Source organism: Chrysochloris asiatica, unplaced genomic scaffold (genome assembly GCF_000296735.1).
Source record: "Chrysochloris asiatica unplaced genomic scaffold, ChrAsi1.0 scaffold00015, whole genome shotgun sequence".
In the NCBI taxonomy this organism is placed as follows: domain Eukaryota; kingdom Metazoa; phylum Chordata; class Mammalia; order Afrosoricida; family Chrysochloridae; genus Chrysochloris; species Chrysochloris asiatica.
The window spans coordinates 4,368,844-4,392,011 of record NW_006408533.1 but is presented as its reverse complement, the minus strand read 5'-3'; the positions used below and the strand labels follow the sequence as shown (position 1 = coordinate 4,392,011).

The following is a 23,168-nucleotide window of genomic DNA, read 5'->3' as shown; positions in this document are numbered from 1 at the left end:
AAGTGTCTGGCATTCCCACTCTTCACAATGTTATTCACAGATTATTATAATCCACACAGTCAAATGCCTCTGAACAGTCGATAAAGTTTAAGTAAAATCTTTCTGGTATTCTCTAGTAATGTCAACAATGACATCCCTAGTTCCATATCCTTTTCTGAATCTGGCTCGAATTTGTGGCAGCTTTCTGTCGATGTACTGCTGCAACTGTTACTGAATTATCTTCAACAAAATTTCACTTGCATATGATATTAATGATATTATTCAATGATTTCTGCATTCCATTGGGTCACCTTTTTTGGGGAACGAGCACAAATATGGATCCCTTCCCATCCTTTAATCAGGCAGCAAGTCTTCCAAATTTCTCAGCATAGACAAGTGAGTGCCTCCAGCCCTGCAACAGTTTGTTGAACCATTTCAATTAGTATCCCATTAATTCCTGGAGTACTGATTTTGTTTTTCCTGTTTTTTAAAGATTTTATTGTAAACTGAGTGATAGTTTACATAGGAGAAGAACATCAGTTTTGTACTCAACCAATCTATTTTGTTTCATTGCAATGTATTCTTGTTTTTCAATGACTTCAGTGCAGCTTAAAATTCCTGCTTCGATATAATCGGTTCTTGATCATATGCTATCTCTTGAAACAACTCAACACCCACCAATTCTTTTTGGTACAGTGACTCTCTGTATTCCTTGCATCTTTTTTTTTTTTTTTTTTTTTCTTTCTCTTCCATCTCCTTTTGACGCTTTCTGCATCACTCAATATTTTGCACTTGGTGGTGGTGATTATGTACCATGGAGTCGGTTCCAAATCATAGCGACCCTGTACAGAGTTTCTGAGGCTGTAAATCTTTACGGGAACAGAAAGCCTCATCTTTCACCCCTGGAATAGCTGGTAGTTTCGAACTGCTGACCTTGCGGTTCGCAGCCCGATTCGTAACCACTACACTACCAGAGCTCCTTAGAATCTTTCAATATTACTAGAAGCTTGAGCTGTTTTCTTAAGTTCTTTTAGCTTGAGAAGTGTTGAGCGTGTTCGTCCCCTTAGGTTTTCTAATTACAGGTTTTTGCACGTTTCATTATAATATTTAACTCTGTCATCTCCAACTGCCCTCTAAAATGTTCAGTTCAGCTCATTCACCTCTTCCATTTATTCCATTTGCTTTAGCTTCTCTACACTCAAGACCAAATTTCAGAGTCTCTTCTGACATCTACTTGGTCTTTCCTTTCTTTCCTTTTTTTTTTTTTAAATGTCCTTTTGCTTTCTTCCTGTATGATATTTTTGATGTCATCCCCAAACTCTTCTGGTCTTTGGTCATTAGTTACTAATGCAGCAAATCTGTTGTTGAGATGGTCTCTAAATTCAGGTGGGATATATTCAAGGTCATAGTTTGGCTCTCGTGAACTTGTTTTCATTTTCTTCTGTTTTAGAATGAACTTACTTAAGAGCAATTGATGGTCTTTTAGAAATAATCATTATAAACCCAAATATTTGTTAAGAGTTCAATCTAACAATGAAATGGGCTACAACTTCATCAAATAGAAAATAACTAAGGAAAAGATTTCAAATTAGTTCTTATGTCTACCACACCAGGCTATGTTGCAAACCATTTTAAACAAATAAAAATCTCCTAGTAGAAAAACAATTTCAAAATGTCTTAATATATACATTTACCTTTTCAAATATTTAATTGCAGAAAATTCCATCTTTTCTCATTTCCAAATTCTGAAACCCCTAAATTTGACCTTGAATTGACCCTCAAAATGGACACAAACATTATTTAAAGTTAACTTCACTAGTTGAAGTAATCCAAGATATCATTTACTTCCCTAGCCTAGAACTCAAAACCAGCCAACTTAAAATATGCATCAATCAGAATTAGGCAAAGTTATGAATAATCCATATAAGAAATATCAGTAGGAAACACTTATATGGAAAAGCAATCAAAGGAAAAATTAAGCAGCCCAAATATATCAATTTAGAACTAAATATACTAAATCTTTACAAAATGCATACATTGTTAATGAGTATATGTATAAGAAATACATACATATGTATTTAAACACATTTTAATTTTTATTTTGTTTTGGGATCTATTCTGTTTGGGGTTTGTACAGCTTCTTGTATGGACCTTAGAGAGTAACTGCAAGAATGAAATAAACGTTGCTGTTGTTAACTGCCATCGAGTTGGTTCTGACCCATAGCAACCCTGTATAGGGTTTCCTAAGAGCTGCTGGTGAGCTTGAACAGCCAACAAAACAGTTCAAACAGCTTTGCAGTCTGGCGCATTAACCCACAGTGCCACACCAGGACTCCAAAATAAATCTTAAAAAGTGTTGAGCCCAAGAAATGTTCAATAAATAGTAATAATTACTAGGGTAGAGTATACTGAATCACCACAAGAGGAGATTTATGTTGTCTGGCTGCTAGGAGTCCTCTCAGCAGGCAGTCGTCATAAATTTTGGGGTTTATCTTTGCTGTAGAGAGTCAGCTTAGCCAACAACATAACTTCTCTGAGAGAGGCCACATCCAATGATGTCATTAAGACCCAGGTAACCATGCAGGCCTACAATAGCCAAACTCTGATAGGCTGCATGTTTTCCAAAGCTTCCTACTAGTTACTGAGGCTGCATCCAATTCAAACTCTTGCTTACTCTCCTTCACTTCCAAAGGTATCAATCTCTGATAAATAAGTAGTGCATATGTCAAACTGTCCCTTAGCCTGTTTCTGGTAATGGCAACGTATTAGCTATTAAATATATTTGCATTAATTTAAAGTAATCAAGAAAACAGATGTTTCAAGAAAATATACTATGTTTATTTTACTTCCCATTGCTTTAAAAGTTTCCAGTTTGATAAATGTCACCATACACCTATCAAACTGAATTGTTCTTGTCAATGTCCTATACACAGTAACTTATATACCTGGCATAAAATAGCTAAACAAGAATTTTTTTAAAAAAAGATAAGTGGATAAGCAGTGCATACATGACTCCAAATTAAATCGTAACTTACTTGATCTGAAGGAGGCTTCGGAACAGTAGTTACCACAGTAGTTCCTATTTGTGCCAATTTTTTAACAGGTACCACAGTCACTTTCTTTATTATTTGTGAGTTAGAATTCTTGAGAGACAGAAAAAAAAAAAAATAATAACATATAACCATCACCATTATTGATTTAAAATCAATCAGTGTTAGAACTAAAATTAAAACACTTTGTTTACTGTATCAGAAAGGAGCTTTGGTTGTGTAGTGGTTACGAGTTGGGCTGCGATTCATACAATCAGCAAGCAGTTCAAAACTACCAGTGGTTCCACAGCAGAAAGATGACACTTTCTATCCCCATAAAGATTTACAGCCTTGGAAACCCTATACAGGATCGCTATGAGTCAGAACTGACTCCATAGCACGTATCCACCACCACCACTGCCCTCTCTCAGGATTCTGTGTTGTTTCAGCCTCTACATCACCTTAGGTGTTTTATGTACTTCCGGTGTGGCACTACAGGATAAGAACTGAACTGCTAACCACAAGGTTAGAGGTTCAAATCCACCAGCTGCTCCCCAGAAACCCTACACAGGAAAATTATGAGTCAGAAACAACTCAATAGCCAGCACTTAACAACAACATACTATAAACCTAAATTAATCAGCTGGCCAATTGACATTCATGTAATGTTTTAACAAGGGTAACATGATTCCATAAATATCTGATATACCTACAAGTTCAAAAGAAATAAATTTCACAAGATTCAGCATTAAAATCTTGAACATTACTCTTTGGCTCCTGTATGTAATACTAAATAAAAATCTGCTAACATTATTTTCTCAATCCACACTAGTTATATAACGCAAATTAGAAAAGGGAAGGAGTAGCTATTAGTAACAAACACACTAACAGAGGAAATGACTAGTTGAGAACCTGGAATCAAGTTGTTGTTATTAAGTGCCACTGAGTTGGTTCCAACTCATAGCAACCCTGTGTAAGGCTTCTGAGGAGTGGGTGATGAGCTTGAACTACTGACCTTGTTGTTCAAACCAACCTTGCAGTCCAGAGCATTAATCCACAGTGCCACAACAAGAAAATGCTAAACTACATGCAGCACTTTCTGTTTAAATGAACAAAGCAAGATATGTATAAAAATTACTTTTAAAAAACTCTGTCATATGAGATAAACTCCAGCTACCTGGGAACTTTGTGGTTGTTGTTAAGTGCCATTGAGTTGATTCTGACTCAAAATGACCCTGTCCAGGGTTCCCAAGGAACAGATGGCGAGTCTGAACTGCCAGCCTTGCCATGTATATAAAATAAGTTATTTCCTAACAGTGTTAACTTAGTCAGATGTCTTTAAATTTTTAAAGATAATCCTTTTAAGATATAGTTCAAATTGAATACAATTGTTGTTGTTGTTGTGTGCTGTGGAGTCGGGTCCAACTCATAGCGACCCTACACAGGGTTTCCGAGGCTGTAAATCTTTACGGGAGCAGACCACCTCATCTTTCTCCTGCGGAACCACTGGTAGTTTCGAACTGCTGACCTTGCGGCTCGCAGCCCAATTTGTAACCACTACGCTACCAGAGCTCCTTTGCTATATATTAATATTTTTACCACAAATTAGAACTGAAGCAGAACGCTAATTTGCTTTCCACTTAGAGATGCAAATTGTTCTTTGAATCTTCCTTTGAGGACTATAAAATCTTTGAGTATGATGTTAAATTTTTATTATTATAACAATTACCAAACAACAAACAAAAAAACCTGAAAATTTTGATAGATTAACATATTCCAAGATTTACAAAGCTAAGCAGAATCATCACTGAATAATTTTTATTAGCAAACAGGTACACGTTAATATGAAGATAATCATGAGGACAAAGAAAAAAATAAAATAATAAGGTAAATTACCGGCATTGTGCAGGTTTTGATTGTTTGAGTATTCGCTGATACTGCTGCCTTTGAGGTTATGTTACCAGTAGTATCGCTTCTTGTTAAAGCTTGCTGAGGAGACACCAACATCAACTGGCCACTGTTACTTTTGATCACAACTGTTCCTATAATCAAAAGACAAAGAAAAAAATACCCAAGTTAATAAACAACACATAGTCATCATGGAAAGATATTTCTACTCAAAACTACCTAAAATATGAAAATCTTAAGAACATAGCTAAGATATTACAAAAAAGGGAAAACATTCTTCCTTCATAATATTAGAAATATTTATTAAATTATACCAGTTAAGATGATACATTAACAACACAACATTATAGAAACTGACTAGTGGAGCAGATACACCAACACAGACTCATGTGGATATGTCATATTAAATCTTCCTAAGAGATAATATAGATCAGTGAGAAAGGAGACTAAATAGGATATATTGACTAGTTATCTATTTGGGAAAGATGAAATTAGATGGCTATTTTACACTTGTTATAGGTTGTGTATGAGCTCTGGTACCGTAGTGGCTACGAATCGGGCTGCTAACATCATGGTCAGCAGTTTGAAACTACCAGCTGTTCCACAGGAGAAGGATAAGGCTTTCTGCTCCAGTAAAGATTTACACCCTTGGAAACCCTATAGAGGGTCACCATGAGTCGGAACCGACTCCACGGCACATAGCAACAACAAAAACATGAGTTGAATGGTGTGGCACTGTAGGATCAGCGCTGGACTGAGATCCACAAGGTTAGTAGTTCAAACCCACTAGCTACTCCTTGGATACAGGGTAACTAAGCATTTAACAATAACAACGGGCTGAATGGAATCCTGGTCTGGCTCTGTAGGGTAAGCACTGGACCACAAGGCTGGTGTGATCCGCAATGTCAGTGGTTTAAACTCACCACAGCTCCTTGGAAACCCTGTGCTGTTATTGTTAAGTGCCATTAAGTCAGTTCCCATTCACAGGGACCCTGTATAGGGTTTCCGAGACTGTAAATCTTTACTGCAGCAGAACGCCTCTTCTTTCTCCTGCGGAACAGTTGGTAGTTTCAAACTGCTGACCATGATATTAGCAGCCGGATTCGTGATTCGTAGCCACTACGCTACCTTAAGAGGCAGAAAATAGGAAGTCGAATGACAATGCCAAGTGTCAGATGTGCACAACAGGATTCCTGACACTGCTGATAGTAATTTGGCACAAACACTTTGTTTAGCTTTACATGATTGTGTCAAATTGGTTTCTATTTCCATGCCCTCCAACCCATTATTTCTGGCTTTAGGAAATTCTTGACCATGTTTGTACAATAATATTCACAGCAGGGGTTCCACTTCTAATTGTTGTTTGTTAAGTGCCCTCCAGTCCATTCCAACCCATAGCGACCCTGTATAGGGTTCCCAAGGAGCAGCTGGTGAGCTTGAACCACAGTCCTTGCAGTTCAAAGGACTCTGCAGTCTGACGTATTAACCCACAGCGCCATGCCAGGGAACGACATAGACTCATTCACCCAGTGAAATAAGCTTAATGGGTTAAAAAAAACTTAGAAACAAAACACACAACATTTATAGTCTCTTGAAATTGTATTAACCAAAACCCAAATCAAAGCCAATGCCATTGAATAGCCTTAAACTCATAAGCAGCCCTACAGGGTGGAGTAGAACTAGTTCCTTAAATTGTTCTGCAATATAGGGAAAAGGAGCATTTCATTCACCTGCTAAAACTCAGATCTGTGGCATGTGAACTACTAGAAACTCCATTCCAGGTAGTGTAGTAAACTCTCTCTCTCCCCTAAGTTCCTCGTCTAAGACTATGGTATCTTCCCAAGAGGGCACACCACCAGTATTTCTCATCCCCAGCCTCAAGCTACATTGTGCAGTGGGATAAAGTCCAAACAAGCATGTTCAAGAGAGTGGAGCCTCTTATTCTTCTACAGTTTCAGATATGGCATGCTGAGAATACTTGTGCCCAAATCACTTTCATCCCAGCAGGGGTGTCACTAAAACAGAAGCACACCATTATCCCCATTTCCTGATCCAATTGACTGTATTTTTAAAAGTATATGGAGGTTCAGGTGTGGCACTGAGAGTTAATGCTCCAGACTGCAAAGCCATTTGAACTGCAAGGTTGGTTGTTCAAGCTCACCAACTGCTCCTTGGAAACCCTATACAGGCATTTCACAACAACAAGAAGGTTCAAGGCTAAGGGCACTTTCAGAAACTGGCAGCTTCAGGAGCGATACAAGCTAAACTGTAAGTCTGCTAGTTTACCAGAGAGAACCAGCTAACAAATCCCAAAACAAATGTCAAGCACTGACCTTAAAAGCTATATATCCTTATAGCATCACAATGTTGTTGTTGTTGTTAAGTGTCGTCGAGTCGGTTCCGACCCATAGCGACCCTATACAGGGTTTCCGAGGGTGTAAATCCGTACTGGAGTAGAAAGCCTCTGAGGAAAAGCAGAATGCTAGTACTTCCTCCTAAAGGATGTCTAGTCCACAAGAATGCTACTAATATTGACAAGTTAACTGACTCCACAGCCTTTGGAACCCAAGCAAGAGGCGCAAATGTTGAGAAGTGTAAAAGAGAATCTCCCATTTCACAATGTCCGGCAGCACTGTGACAACTGTGAAAGTTGATGATCATGTAAACTGTTTACCTTTGATAAAGTCAGGAGGAAAACAAAGAACACATTCCAGGGCTGTTTCAGGCATTTGACAAAGTAGATGCAAATTCTATGCCTTGTGTTCAATAGTAAAATAAATAATAGACATCTTTCCTTGATTTTAAGGTTTTCTTTTCCAGGAAACTAATTATTAACAAACGATTCAAACTGCAAATGAAATTTTCTTTTGCTGTTAAGGACCTTCCAGTAGGTTGTGACTCATAGCAACCCTGTACAGGGTTTCCAAGGAGCAGCTAGTGGGTTTGAACTGCAAATCTTGCAGTTAGCAGTCCAGTGCTTATCCTACATTGCCACACCAGGACTCCAGAAACTGTTCCATAGCCATGTAAATTTGTATTATCTTGCTAAAACAGGATGGTTGTCAATGCATTATCCTCTAATTTAAATCTCAAAAAGCGTCCTGGCTGCAGGTGGGTCAAAGGAAAAAATTACCCACAGCAATCAAATCAGATTCAGACTCCTTGTTGTTAAGTGCATTCAAGTGAGTTCAGACTCACTTGGGTTTTCAAAGAGCAGTTGAAACAGAAAACTTCACCTTTCTTCTAGGAAGCAGCTGATGGGAATGAACTACTGACCTTGCACTTAGCAGTCCTGTGCTTATCCTACAGCACAACCTGGGTGGATGGTCAGATTATTAGCCGCCAGGAGTCCTGGTATGGCACTGTAGAGGAACTGGACAGGTAACTGTCCGTTATGAATTGGAACTCACTTGATGGCACTTGTTGCTGTTGTTAAGTGTCGTTGAGTCAGTTACTGATCCATAGCGACCCTGAACAGGGTTTCTGAGGCTATAAATCTTTATGGGAGCAGAAAGCCTCCTTTGTCTCCCGTGGAGCAGCTGGTAATTTTGAACTGCTGACCTTGCAGTTCACAGCCCAATTCGTAACCACTACGCTACAAGTAAATTGATACCACTTGATCTCTGCAAAGCTGAGGAAGGCAGAGTTCAATCATTTTAAGATCAGCCAATGGTTGATCACCTATATACATATATCCCTCCTATTCTCTTCATTAAGGAGCACTGGGAGTGTAGCAGTTACTAATCAGGCTGCTAATCTCATGGTCAGCAGTTCAAAACTACCAGTGGTTCCACGGGAGAAAGATGAGCTTTGTGCTCCCATAAAGATTTACAACCCTGGAAACTCTATACAGAGTGGCTGTGAGTCAGAAGCAAGTCCACACACATAACCACCACTTCTCTTCATTGATGTCCTGGTGTGGCACTATAGGATAAACACTAGAACCACAAGGTCGGTAGGTGAAAGTCACCAGCGGCTCCTCAGAAATCTTAGACTGGGTTGCTATGTCAGAAACTGACTCAGTAGCACTTAACAGCAACAACTTCTTTCATAAGCTTCATTGTACCTAGCTTCTTCAATGATTGGCTTTCTCAGGAATCAAAATGACCTCTCCCTGTTCATACAGAGTAACTGCTCAAAATTAACTTTATGTCAAATTCAAGTGAGTTTCGATTATTCTTAACACTCATCTCATCATGAAGGAGTTTGTGAAAGAGGAATTCAACTGTTTTCACATGTTAACTTTCACAAACTTTTGTACAGTATGACTGTCAGTTTGTGATATAAAAAAGTCATCAAATCCATTCTCATCTCTCTAAAACAGTGACAGAAGAGCAGAATACCATACACAAACAAGTGAGATTACCACAAATAGCCCACAGAATGATTTTCAGAGCTTCACTAAAGTTTCCTTCATTTGCTCACCGTGTTCCTCCTCCACAAACTCTATTTCCAGCCCAAGATCCCTAGGAAAATACATGGGTCAGATTTTGTTTTTAAAAACAAGTTCTGTTCACAGAGATAATTCTGAAGGAGAAATCAAAAGTATTCATTGCCTTGGAAAATTAAGAGTTGCTAAGTATCTTTGAAAGGAGATCTGGTAGCGTAGTGGTTACGAATCGGGCTGAGAACCGCATGGTCAGCAGTTCGAAACTACCAGCTGCTCCGCGGGAGAAAGATGAGGCGATCTGCTCCCTTAAAGATTTACAGCCTCGGAAACCCTGTTCAGGGTCGCTATGTGTCGAAACAGACTCAACGGCACTTAACAACAACAACAACAAAGTATCTTTGAGCTGCTGTTGTTGTTTTTGTTAGGTGCCATCGAGTCCGTACTGACTCATAGCGATCCTGTGTACAACAGAATGAAACACTGCCCAGTCCAGGGGCAACCTCACAATTGTTGCCACGCTTGAACCCACTGATGCTGCCACTTTGCCAACCCATCACGTTGGGGGTCTTCTTCTTTTTCTCTGACCCTCCACTTTGCCACACATGATATCCTTCTCCAGCAACTGGTCCCTCCTGACAATATGTCTGAAGTATGAGAGATGAAGTTTGGCCATCCTGGCCTCCAAGGAGCACTCTGGATGCACTTCTTCCAACACACATCTGTTGGTTCTTTTGGAAGCCCATGACACTTTCAAAATTCTCCTCCAACACCATAACTCAAAAGCATCAATTCTTCTAAGGTCTTCCTTATTCACTGTCCAGCTTTCGTATGCACATGAGGTTATTGAAAATACCATGGCTTGGGTATTAGTCCTCAAACTGGATCTTTGCTCTTCAACACTTTAATTCAATCTTTCCTCCGTTGATAAGAATGTTTATTGGTCATTAAGAAGACAAAGAAGGAGAAGATCAAAATGGATGTCAAAAGAGATACTGAAACTTGCTCTCCAGTATAGCGATGCCAAAGCAAATGGAAGAAATGAGGAGGCACAAGACCTGAACAGAAAATTTCGAAGGTCAGCTCGAGAAGGCAAAGTCAAATATTACAACAAAATGTGCAAAGATCTGGAGTCAGAAAACTAAAAGGGAAGAACTTGTTCAGCATTTCTCAACCTGGGGGAACTGAAGAAAATAGGATAGGAGGAAGACTCATTAACAATATGTGATAAGCAGATGATACAACCTTGCTTGCTGAAAGTGAAGAGGACTTAAAATACTGATGAAGATCATAAACGATAGCCTTCCATATGGACTACATCTCAATGTAAAGAAAACAACAATCCTCACCACTGGACCAATAAACAACATTCTTACCAATGGAGATATGGTTGAAGTTGTTTGTTTAAAAGACTTCTTTCTTCTTGGATCTCTGAGCAGTCAGGTGCTAATTCTTATTACATAAAATAGAACATTTAAGATTCATAATCTTTAAAATAAAGCAGTGCTTCCATTTCATTCTTCAACTACTACTATTAGTTTCATGTGGCTATCTTGTTCTGCACTCAGTGACCATACCAATGTGTTATTGTGCTCTTCTGTTACCAATCAGCAGAAATTCCCAAAGAGGCCTCTTCAAAGCACATCCCCACCACCTCCCCAAACCCAAACCACTGCAGCTCAACCTCCTCCAAAAACAAAACCAACATGGTCAATTCTGAAGCGTAACAATCCTATATGTTTTCAAGGCTGTATATCTTCATGAGAGCAAAAAGCCTCATCTTTCCCTCATGGAGTAGCTGGTGGGTTTGAACTGCTGACCTTGTGGTTACAGCCCAGTGCTTACAGTGTACTAGGGTTTCTTCACCAAATCCTCAGTAACAAAATAATTTCTAAAGGTATTTGAAGTGCTTTCTTTTGTGGAGGTTTCTCCACCATAAATAACAGTACACTGAATTATTTAATGTCTTTTTTATTCATAGTCTTTGTAACTCCCATCAAATGACTTTTTCCTGATATGTCTGGGTAAGATGCTGAGAGGATTCTATGAGTCAGCGGTGAGTGACAGTTAGAAGGGTAATGGTGATTGTAAAAACTTGTATCTCTTGTGGGGATTGGTCAATTTTGCCATCCTGCTGGGTATAAAATAAACCATCTCAGAAGTTGAGTCAAAAGAATGAGAAATCTAACTATCACCAAGAAAGATGAGTCAGAAGTGGGGCGTGTCCCTTGATCCTTAGGTTCCTGCACACTGAACCTCTTTAATCCAGGGACATAAAGCTAAGACCAGAGGAGTGGCAGAGGAGGAGCAGTAGCAAGAGAACCAACAGCTAGAGCACAAGGTGATAAGCTTCCTGACCCATTTAGCAAGTAAAGCTGAGTGCCTTCCAGCAGGAGGCTTCCTCCAGGCACTCAATTGGTAGACCTAGGTTTGCTAGCCCACAGAGCTAGTGCTGAGCACCTTCAAGCTGAGGGTTATGGTGGAGTGGCATACCCTTTAGGCATTTATCACCAGCCCTCAAAGAGCTTTGTATCATTGCAAAAGCAGGGCAGAAACCAAGGATCTGAGAGAGGCCTGCCAAGTCACAGCAGAGAAGAGGCTGTCCTGACCAAAGAATTGTGTCCTGAGCATTTCTGATCCTAAATTGCAACCAATTAGCTTCCCAATAAAGTCTAAAATCATTTGAGTATGATCAGAGAGTTCTGTGTAGGCACTACAATGAAAATCAAAGCCAGCACAGAAGTGGAGAGAGCTGTGGGAGAGTCTGGTGTCAATTGTTAAGAAAGGTTGGAGGGAAAATGCAAGTCTGACTTCAGCTTCACAGGAATTGGCCTTGGGCTAATGTTGAGTTTGATTTTCCTTCCCGCCTCCTTGGTGAAGAAAAAAAGAAGTCAAACAGAGTCTCAAACCTATTTTTACAAGTACTATTAACATATTTAGAAGGAACTCTGGTGGAGCAGTAAGATAAACACACTGGACTGTTAACTCCAAGGTTGGCCATTCAAACCAGCTGCTTCACAGGAGAAAGATGAGGCTTTCTGGTCTCATAAAGATTTACAGCCTGGGAAACCCTATACAGGCTCACTATGAGTCCAAATCAACTCAACAGCAGTGAGTTGAGTTTGTTGAGTTGATTAAAATATTTAAGGAAAACTGAAGGGACTGTAAGGTAAGTACTGAACTACACACTGCAAAAGGAGCTCTGGAGCTTAGTGGTTACGAATAGGGCTGCTAACCTCAAGGTCAGCAGTTTGAAACTACCAGATGTTCTGCTGGAGAAAGATGAGGCTTTCTGCTCCCATGAAGATTTACAACCTCGGAAACCCTGCATAGGGTCACTATGAGTCGGAACTGACTCCACGGCACCTAACCACCACCACACAATGTAAGGTCATCAGTTAAAACCACGAGCTGCTCCTAGGGAGAAAGAGGGTTTCTGCTCCCATCAAGATTTACAGCCTTGAAAATCCTACAGAGGGTCAATATAAATTGGAATCAATTCAATGGCAGTGGATTCTGAACATATTTAGGTTATGGTGCTAGTTTGCTAAAAGGAGCCCTGGTAGCACAGTGATTACAAATTAGGCTGCTAACTAAAAGGTCAGCAATTCTATTAATCTACCAACTGCTTGTGTGAGAAAGATAAGGCTTTCCGCCTCGTAAACCCTATACAGGGTCACTGAGTTGGAACCAACTCAATAGAACTTAAGAACAGTAAACTTTTATATACAAGAAAACTAAAGTTCAACATTTTTTGAGCTAAGTAAGATAGCAGCAAACCAGTAGTGGCGGTGGTGTGCCACTGAGTTGGTTCTAAGTAACCCTGTATAAAGTATCCGAAGAGCCTCTGGTGGATTTGATAGCACTCACCAGTGAAGCCATCTGGGCCTGGAATTCTTTTGGTTGGGAGTTTTTTGATGACCTGATCATTTCTTCTTTTGTTAAGGGTCTGTTCAGTTTTCTGATTCATTCTGTGTAAGTTTAGGTAGGTAGTGTTTTTCTAAAAATGTTTCCATTTCTTCTAAGTTTTCAAATTTATTGGAGTACAACTCTTCATAGTATTCTGTTATTATCCATTCTTTTGATTTCCTTTGGTTCCACATCGCCCATGTGGTTTCTAATGCCTGTTATTTCTGTCTTCTCCCTTTTTTCTTTAGTTCGGTTTGCCAATGGTCTGTCAATTTTGTTAATTCTTTCAAAGAACCAGCTTCTTGTCTTGTTGATTCTTTCTATAGTTTATCTGTTTTCTATTTCATTTATTTCTGCTCTAATCTTTATTATTATTTTTTTTTTTTTGGTGGCTGTTTCTAATTCTTGTAGATTCTTCTAATTGTTGCAGATGTTGTGTTAATGTGTTAATTTTGGTTCTTTCTTCCTTTTGGATGTGTGCATTTATTGCAATAAATTGTCCTCTCAGCACTGTTTTCTCTGTGTCCCACAGATTTTGGCTATGTTGTGTTTTCATTCTCATTTGTTTCTAGGAACTCTGTGAGTTCAGGTTTAATTTCTTCTATTACCCAGTCGCTTTTCAACAGGGTGTTACTCAGTTTCCATGTATTTGATTTTATGTCCTTGGTCTTCCTATTGTTGATTTCTAATTTGATAGCACTGTGGTCTGAGAAGATGCTTTGTAGTATTTTGATATTTGTAAATTTATGGAGGTTTGTTTTATGGCCTAACGCATGGTCTATTCTGGAGAATGTTCCATGTGCACTGGAAAAAAATGTGTATTGTGCTGTTGTTGGGTTGAATGCTCTGTACACATCTATGAACACATCTATGAGGTCCAGTTAGCTGATTGTGTTGTTTAGTTCTTCTGTGTCTTTGTCAAGTTTCTTTCTGGTTGTTCTATCCATTTTTGAAAGCAGTGTATTAAAATCACCCACGATTATGTAGATTCGTCTATTTCTTTCTTTAAATCTATTAGTTTGCTTTATATATTTTGGAGCTCTTTCAATGAGAGCATAGATATTTATTATGGTTATGTCATCTTGCTCAACTGTCCCTTTAATCATGAGATAATGTCCATCTCTATCTATTACGCTGGTTTTTGACTTAAAGATTATTTTATCAGAGATTAGTATTGCCACTCCTGTTCATTTTTGATTGCTGTTGTTGTTGTTGTGAAGTGCTGTCGAGTTGGTTCCGACCCATAGTGACCTGTATAGGGTTTCCTAGGAGCAGCTGGTGTGTTTGAACTGCTGACCTTGCAGTTCAAACGGCTTTGCAGTCTGGCGCATTAACCAACAGCACCACACAAAGATTTGCTATTAGCTTGGTATAATTTTTTCCATCCTTTGACTTTTAATCTGTTTTTGTCTCTGTGTGTAAGATGTGACTCTTGCAGACAGCCTATTGAAGGATCTTGTCTTCTTATCTATTCTGCCACCCTCAGTCTCTTAACTGGTGCATTTAATCTGTTTACATTCAATGTAATTATCGGTAGGTATTGATTAATTGCTGCCATTGTTTTTTTGTGTGTGTTGTTGCTGCTTTCTTTGTTCTGTGTCTTCCTTTGCTGAGTTCATGCTTTTTGTATTCTTTCTTGTGAGTTTCCTTATAGTTTCAATGTTTCCATGTTCTTCTTGGATTTTCATTTTCTTTGCATGTTGGGAAGTGTTCTTTTTCTTTGAGGTTACCTTATAGTCCATTAACTTTTCCCTCCATTTAGTGCAGTCATTTTATCCTTTAATCTACCTGACCTTCTCACCATCTGGATCTCTGTTCCTACATATTTACCTTCTTTTACATTGTAATTGTTTTCATCACAGACTGACCTCCCAGATTCTCTGAGTTTGTGCTTATAGTTTTGTTCTGTTCTCGACTCTTCATTCAGTCGATTTAGTTCTGTGGCGTGCTGCCACGTATGTCAGTCTCTGGTTGTTGTCTGTTCTTGTTGGTTGGTTCTCAGTCCACAAAACTCCCTTTAGGATGTTTTGTAGCACAGGATTGGCTTTGGGAAAATCCCTTGGCTTCTGTTTATCCTGGAATGTTTTGATTACACCGTCGTATTTGATTGATAGCTTTGCTAGATAAAGGATTCTTGGTTGACAGTTTTTTTCTTTCAGGGTTTTATATATCTTTCCCCATTGCCTTCTTGCTTGCATGGTTTCTGCTGAGAGAACCAAGCTTAATCTGACTTGCTTACCTTTGTATGTAACACTTCTCTTTTCCCTGGCTGTTTTCAGGATTATCTCCTAGCTTTGATTTTGGAGCACTTGATTGGTGCTTTTCTTTTGGGGCCTATCCTTCCTAGGGTTCATTGAACTTCCTGAATGTTTATCTTTTCACTTTTCTGGATGTTGGAGAAATTTTCTTCCAGCAGTTCTTCAACTATTTCCTCTGTGGACTTGTGTGATTCTTCCTGTTCTGCTCTTAATTCTTAAGTGATTCCTCTTTATGTTGTCCAACACGAATCTTAGACCTTCTTCAGATTTTATCCTTTTTTCTGTTTGCTCTTCTATCTTAGTGGGTAGTGGTATTGAGAGATTTGTCTTCCATCTCTTCTATTCTACTCCTTTGCCCTTTCAGTGTACTGTCTTTTTCTGATATTCTATTATTGATTATTTGGACCTCTTTCTGTAGGTTTTGAATTGTTTCCAATGTTGTATCTATCTTACTTGACTGTTCCTGTAGCACTTGCCTGACTTCTTCCTTATTTTTCTCAACTCCATTGTGAAGTGTTTTGAAGCACTTCATAATCATTTTTCTGAATTCCTTCTCAGGCATTTCCATGGCCTGCCCTCCTTCCAGAATGTAGTCCAGGTCTACCTCTAGGTCATTTGTCTCAGACATTTTATCTTGTTTCTGTACATCTGCTGATATGGTCATCTACTTTTGCTTCTTGGACATGTTTAGTGTTTCTCTGTGGCCTTAATACTTAATTGAGTGTGTGTTTTGGTAATTTTTTTTTTTTTTTTTTTGCTTTCTGATTGCCTCCAGGTAGATGTGATCAGAATGTGGGCTTCCCTTTTCACTCTTCTTATTGCTTAACTCAAAGTTAACTTTCACAGGGTTGTGTGCCTCCCTGGTGTACTGCAGTTGGTATTGGTTCTTGCCTGGATCTTGGTGTTTTTATAGAGCGTGATTGTAGCTTGTCTATATGGCAGCAGTTGCCATCTCTTCTTGGGTAATACAGGGAGAGAAAAAGTTCCCCAAAGGTACAAGGGGGAGCATAAAACAGCAACAGAAAAATAAATAAATAAATAAACCACCAAAACAACAACAAAAAACTAGATTGGATACTGTAGTCTCTAACTGCAGAAAAAGTCTACTGGTGAGTGGAAGAGGGGGAAAGGCAGCAATGAAGATATGGGCTGAGTTCAACCATGTTCCATAGACTCCCGTTGACCTGGGCACTGTGAGAAGCGGAAGGGCTGGTTGGTTCACAGTGTGGGGAGACCTGGGGACACCTGAGCACATTGACAAGGACCTAGCCACAGAGAGCTAGAGCTAAGAGTAAAGCATCCAGCTGATATGAAGTTAAAGGAGAAGCACAAGAATGCCCCCCAATTTGCAGATAGTACCCTTTTGACCTAGCCTCGATGGCTTGATAATCAGAACTCAACTAGAGGAAGATTAAAAAAAAACAATGTTTGATAAAGGAAATGAGTGTAAATTTCTACAATCTAATGAACTTGACCTATACTTATGGATGTAGTAGCTCAAACTACTAACTGAGAGGGAAGGAGTCTTCACATCAAGGATCAATCCTATTCCCTCTGTATACAGGATTAATAGGGACGGGCAACTTAGACATTGGCTACCTAAAATGGTGGTTGGTGGGGGGGGGCTGTTAGTGGCTGGCTTACAAGTTTTCAAGAGGGAATTTAGATTCAGAATGCAAGGGAAGGTAGAATCCCCACTGAGTAGTTCTCATCTTGTCTAGATGAGTCTGGTGAAAGGAGATGGGGATAAAGAATCTTATGATTCAATAGTGAGTAATTGTTATCATGACTGACTGTGACTGTCACAAATGTAAAGGCAGAAGTTTTGTAACAAAAAGGGGGGAGTAGTTAATCTTACATTCCAGGAACAGAGGACCTTTGGACCACCAAGGGAGAAGAGCATGAGCGGAATGTGGGACCCTGGCAGTGACACCAGTGCTGGAGGCAAAGATGACATCAAGAGACAGAGCAGTTGAGGACTCATGGAAAAAGAAAGGCTGTATGCTGGTGACCAGGAGGCAGGCTTGCAGAATGTGCCCTTGGGTTGTTTAAATGATTATACTGCTGAGCGTTTTTGTGTACATCAAACAAAAACTAACCAAAAAAATAGGGAATAGAAGCAAATACTGTTGAAAGGTGAGGCATGGAGGTGATTGTAATCATTGCAATAATATGAAATATGATAGGATGCATGCAAAACTGATATTCTCCCATGTAAATGATCACTCAATACACAATAAAAGCTAAAATAATAATAATAATTATAATAAGAGGTAAATAAGGCTGGCTTCAAATTCCCTCTGATACCTCTGAGTTGCCTGGCACTGGACAATTTACTTACACTTAGAGATCCCATTTGCTACTGTGGTGGTGCTGCAGGGTAATGCACTGGACCACAAGGTTAGTGGTTTACCAGTCATTCCTTGGAAACCATTTATAGAGTCACTATGAGAAGAGTCCTGGTGTGGGGTTATAGGCTAATGTGCCAGACTGCAAAGCTATTTGAACTGCAGGGTTGGCGGTTCAAGCTCACCAGCTGCTCCTCGGAAACCCTATCCAGGGTTGCTATGAGTCAGAACTGACTCGATGGCACTTAACAATAACAACAACATGAGTCAGAAGAGACTTGATGGCACTCAACAACAACCAGTCTGGAATCCTGGTGTGGCGCTATAGGATAAGCAGTTAACCACAAGGTCAGTTTGAACTGCAAGCCAGCGGTTCGAACTCACCAGTTGCTCCTTGGAAACTCCTAATCCAACTAGACAGCATTTAACAACAACAACCATAGTCTTGGTCCTTCTAATGATAGGCATCCTGGCTGGTGTGCGCTGTACAATAAGCACTGGGCTCACAACCAAGAAAGAAGAGCCAGGACTGATGTGTGGCCTTTGGACCTGGGTTGTTGCACTAGGTACCTCTTGAACCCAGAGGGAAAGCAGTGGCAGAGAAATGGCAGCAGGAGACGGTGAGGTGGGCTTCCCAGTTCATGGAATGAGAAAAGCAGACCACCTTCAGGAAAGCAGTTTACTAAGAGAGTAGGGTATCTCTGGGCACTTACCAGCAGAGCTTAAAGAGCTTTCTAACACTTAAACAAGCAGAGTAGTGGCAATGCCTAGTGGCTGAGGGTTCGAGAAAGGCCTGCCTAGAGGTATCTCTAAAAAGAGGCTACCCTGATTGAAGAGCTGTGTATCCTGAGTATTTCATGATGCTTAAATGTAACCTATTCCTTCCCTAATAACCCTCATAACTGAGTGTATGGGCTGTGAGTTCTATGTGTCCACTGCAACAAATTATGGAATGCAGTAGAGAAGTTAAGTGCCCTGGGCAGGATAGCTGGTGTCAGAATTGATAAGAGCGGAGACTGGAAGCATGTCTGATCTCTGCTCAGAGGAACTGGCTTTGGGCTGTCAACTGATTCTTTTCCTCTTGTGAAGTCATAAAAGAGGTCAGACTCCTCTCCACACCACACCATTTTTACATCTACTTACTTAAGGCAATCAACAAATCAAATATAAACGTATAAAAACTGTCTATAGAGTGATAAGCCCTCAATAAATAATCAGAGTTTTCAGTCTGAACAGCTATCATGTTTTGATCTAAACAAACCACTGAAAAAAATTTTTTAAACAAATCTGAAGGTAATCTCATCCAAACGCATTCATAACTACAAGAATATATCTTGTAGATGTCCTGTCTAAGGAATGGAAGTAAGCATAGAGCAAGGAGCTCTGGTAGTACAGTAGTTATGAGTTGGGCTACTAACCTCAAGATCAGCAGTTTGAAATTACCAGCTATTCCAAAGGAGAAAGATGAGGCTTTCTTGCTCCCATAAAGATTTATAGCCTTGGAAACCCTATAGAGGGTCACTATGAGTCAGAACAATGAACTCACACCATAACCAACATAATCACCACCACCAAGCATATAGCAATTTGAGAGTAACCTAGGTGACACAGTGGTTAAGCACGCAGCTGCTAACCAAAAGGCTTTCTGGGTTCTTGCTCTGCTATTTTGAATAGAGAAGTTCTAGTCACAGGTCCAGGAAAGCCAAGATCCATCTAACAACAATAATGATATCCCTTGCTCCATGTCTACCGGATCTCTACGCCTTTGTAGATACTATTTGCCCTTTTTGTTTCTTTTGATGTTGTTCACCCAAGTTGAGCTTAAGAAAGGTGTGCATGGTGAATGTGGATGCCATATGTCGAAGAACACCCATCAAGAACATGTGTATTAGAATTGAAGTGAACATGAGATAAACTGCCATCAATTTTATGCCATTATGTTAGGAGGAAGGAGCTCTGGTAGCGTAGTAGTTACAAATCAGGCTGCGAACAGCAAGGTCAGCAGTTTGAAACAACTAGCTGTTCCGTGAGAGAAAGATGAGACTTTCTACTCCCATGAAGATTACAGCCTCGGAAACCCTGTACAGGGTCGCTATGAGTCGAAACTGACTCCACGGCACACAACAACAACATATATGTTAGGGAGTCCTGGTGTGGTGCTGTGGGTTAATGTGCTGGCCTGCAAAGTCAGTTTGGACTACAATGCTGGTGGTTCAAGCTCACCAGCCGCTCCTCAGAAACCCTCTCTACAGGGTCACTATGGGTCAGAACCAACTTGGCACTTAACAACAACATACATGTTACCTCCTGTAGGATCAGCACTGGACCATGACCCCAAAGGTCAGCAGTTCAAATCCACCAACTGCTCTCTGGAAACCCTACACAGGGTCACTATCAGTCAGAACCAACTCAAGAACATACATATTAAAGCTGTCTTGTTACAGCAGCTAGAGTTACCTTAACCAATGCATACATGAACTGAACATGTCTCTATCTTTTGTACATACTTTTGCTTAGAATTCTCATTCTTTCCTTCCAATTACCTACCTCCTAAATATTCCTCAAGGCCTAAATAAGTCTAACATTCTTTCAGCAGTTTTGTTCCCCTTCCATTAGTCCTAGTGATATCTTGTTCCTTCAGCTTTCTGCAGCACTTTGTTATCTGTATCACTCCTGTACATTTCATCATAACTGCACTTCTACTACATAGCTTATTTTTCCAATGAGACTGGGAGGTCCTAAAAGTCAGGGATCATGTTTTAATGCTTCTATTTGACTCTAAACTTCCTAACATGTTATTGTGTTCTTAGGAATTTTCAATAAATATTTTAGGAATATAAATGTACTTGGTTCAATAAAGTCCATTTTACTTTTTTAAAAAAAGTTATGTGCCATGGAGTCAGTTCTGACTCATAGCAGCCCTGTATAGGGTTTCCGAGGCTTAAACCTTTGCAGGTGCAAATAGGATCATGCTTCTCTGCTCAGCTGATGTGACTGTAGATCAACAAGATTGCTACTCAATGAATATGTGAAGTTTGCCTTTTGTTTCGTACATTTGAGCACACCGTGCCTAGAACAAGCTGGACTATCAATGTGAAAGTGTAGCATTACAATTTAGAACTGGAAAATAACGTACCCAGTGGTGCTTGTGGCCTTAAGAAGTATATGTACATTGTGTAAGCATGCACCCTCGCTTTACAAAGCAAAGGAAACCTCATAAAAAATGAGCATAATCTTTCTACATTATTCCTGACCAAACACATTCACTATATTAGTGGATACCAATATTTTAAACGCATACTTCCACTTTTTCCCATCTCTGCAAGTCAGAGTTCCAACTACTGCTAAGCACAACAGAAGGCAATATCACCATATGAGTATAGTTATGCCAGAGAATAGGGTGTGTCTTTCCTACTCCTCAATGCCTCCTGGTGTGGCACTGTGGGCTAATTTGTCAGACCGCAAAGTTGTTTGAACCTCAAGGTTGGCAGTTCAAACTCACCAGCTGCTCCTTGGAAATCCTATACAGGGTCGTTATGGGTCAGAATCTACTCGATGGCACCTAACAACAACAACTAACCCCTCCAGTGAAGTTTCAAAGGATTGTGTGAAGAAGGCAGGCTCACACAACTATGGTTAAAATATGTAAATAATCCCAAAGCAAGATCTTTCCGAAAATCATGGAAAACAGCCGAACAGAGAAAAGACTAGGGCAAAAAGTAGTCAACATTCAAGTTACATATTTGAATTCAAATACAGTAATTCCTTCAAATACAACAATCGCCATCACTCTAAGTTCAGGCACTCTAGTTTCAAGAGAACAGGTGAGAGTTACAATCATTAAACACCTGAAAACTGCAGGAAGCAGCGCTGTTTGTTTCTGGCTTACATTTAAAACTCTTTTTTCGTTTTAACACACAAGAACCTTTTAAAGACATCGTAATCAAAGTATATGGTCCTTTGTCCACATGAAACTTTAAAACTTTTAAATAGCCTGCAAGGCTCTCCTAGACACACGATCCCAGCTTTTACCGAATCAGTCGTTTAGGTGAAAAGGGTCCAAAATGATAAGAAAAATGAGACTACTCCAGGCTCACAGAACCTTTTTGGAAAGCGTCGCCAGCGCCCAATAGGTTGGACCCTGCACCGTCTACGGCTATAAAAAGACTGAGTTTTTGGGGGGATGACCTGCAAGTATGAGCAATCTGGAGCTGCGACTGTTCCCAAATCACCGCTGGCTGGATCAAAGGACGAGGTTGCAAAGGCTGATCCACATACCTGGCGGAAGCTGAAAATTAGCAGGCAACAGGATTGTCGTGTTGGGGGCGTTAGCAGCGGCGACCATCTGAGCAGCCGGCAGCTTCGGGCCGCTGTCGAGTTGGGGAGCAGCACTGGCAGGAGCCACTTTGGTGACCAGTGTCCCTACGGGGGCCGCCTTCTGCAGGGGCTGGGACGCCGTGGACCCCACGCACACAGCGACGGAAGGCTTAGTCACGGCGCCCAGGGCCACCGGAGCGCTCTCCACCCGGACCGGGAGAGCCCCGGCAGGGGCCATGGCCACCGTCCCGGACGCGTTCACACTGGCGGTGGCAGCGGCGCCAGCCGGCTGTGAGAGGCCCGCGGGCATCCCCCCGGATGCCTCAGCGGCAACAGCGGGACCAATAATTGGGGAGCAGCGGCGACGAGAGGCTTTGCAAGCGGCAGCCGATTCCTGTGCAGTTCCGGCTCCACAGCATCACTAGGGGGGAGGCGCAGTGGCCGCCACCTACAAGTCCGGGCAGAGCGCTGGCTGGGTGGCAGGACCACCAACCCAGAGCTGGCGGCCCCGGCCTCGCCAGCAGCAACACCTGCTCGGACGCCCACCGCTTCCTGAGCGGCGCTCACACGTGCACCGGCTCAGCCCGGAGCCTCAGCCCCCGCCCCGCTGCCGCTGAGCTCTGCCGCGCGGCTCCGGAAGAGCCTCACTTCTGCTCCCACCTCTGAGGCTCTTTCCCCCGCCAAAACTTCAAACCTACAAAGCTAGAGCGCCCCAAACCCCTCACGCGTATTCGGCACTGCGATACCGCGCGACCACGCCAGCCATGTTTATATAGCCACGCGGAGACTTCGCGCACGCGCTCAGGCCGTCGACACCGCCCCGGGCTTTCCCCGGGATTCAACCATCTGATTGGCCACGGAGAGGAATCGCGTTCGTGACGTCACTAGGCCGGCACCAAAGGGCGTTAGATTCTTCCCCGGAATTGGTAGGGAGGAGTGGCGAGTTGCCAAAATCCTAGCACGTGGGAGGAGCTGACTGCATTTGGAAAACTGCGGCACCCGAGCTATTAGATTTGGTGTCGCGAGTTATGTG

The 23,168-nt window shown here is 41.0% G+C and overlaps 1 protein-coding gene across 1 annotated transcript in view; it reads right to left on the bottom strand.

The window, feature by feature from the left end:
- Positions 1-22,461, bottom strand: part of TAF4B (TAF4b RNA polymerase II, TATA box binding protein (TBP)-associated factor, 105kDa) — a 158,398-nt gene extending 135,937 nt beyond the window's left edge. The window contains exons 1-3 of the mRNA XM_006835034.1: positions 22,097-22,461; positions 4,905-5,050; positions 3,015-3,122 (exon numbers count right to left, since the gene is read on the bottom strand). Coding sequence (XP_006835097.1) covers positions 3,015-3,122; positions 4,905-5,050; positions 22,097-22,445 — 603 coding nt within the window. The 5' untranslated portion in view covers positions 22,446-22,461. The remainder of the gene's footprint in view (positions 1-3,014; positions 3,123-4,904; positions 5,051-22,096) is intronic.
- Positions 22,462-23,168: the final 707 nt, after the last annotated feature.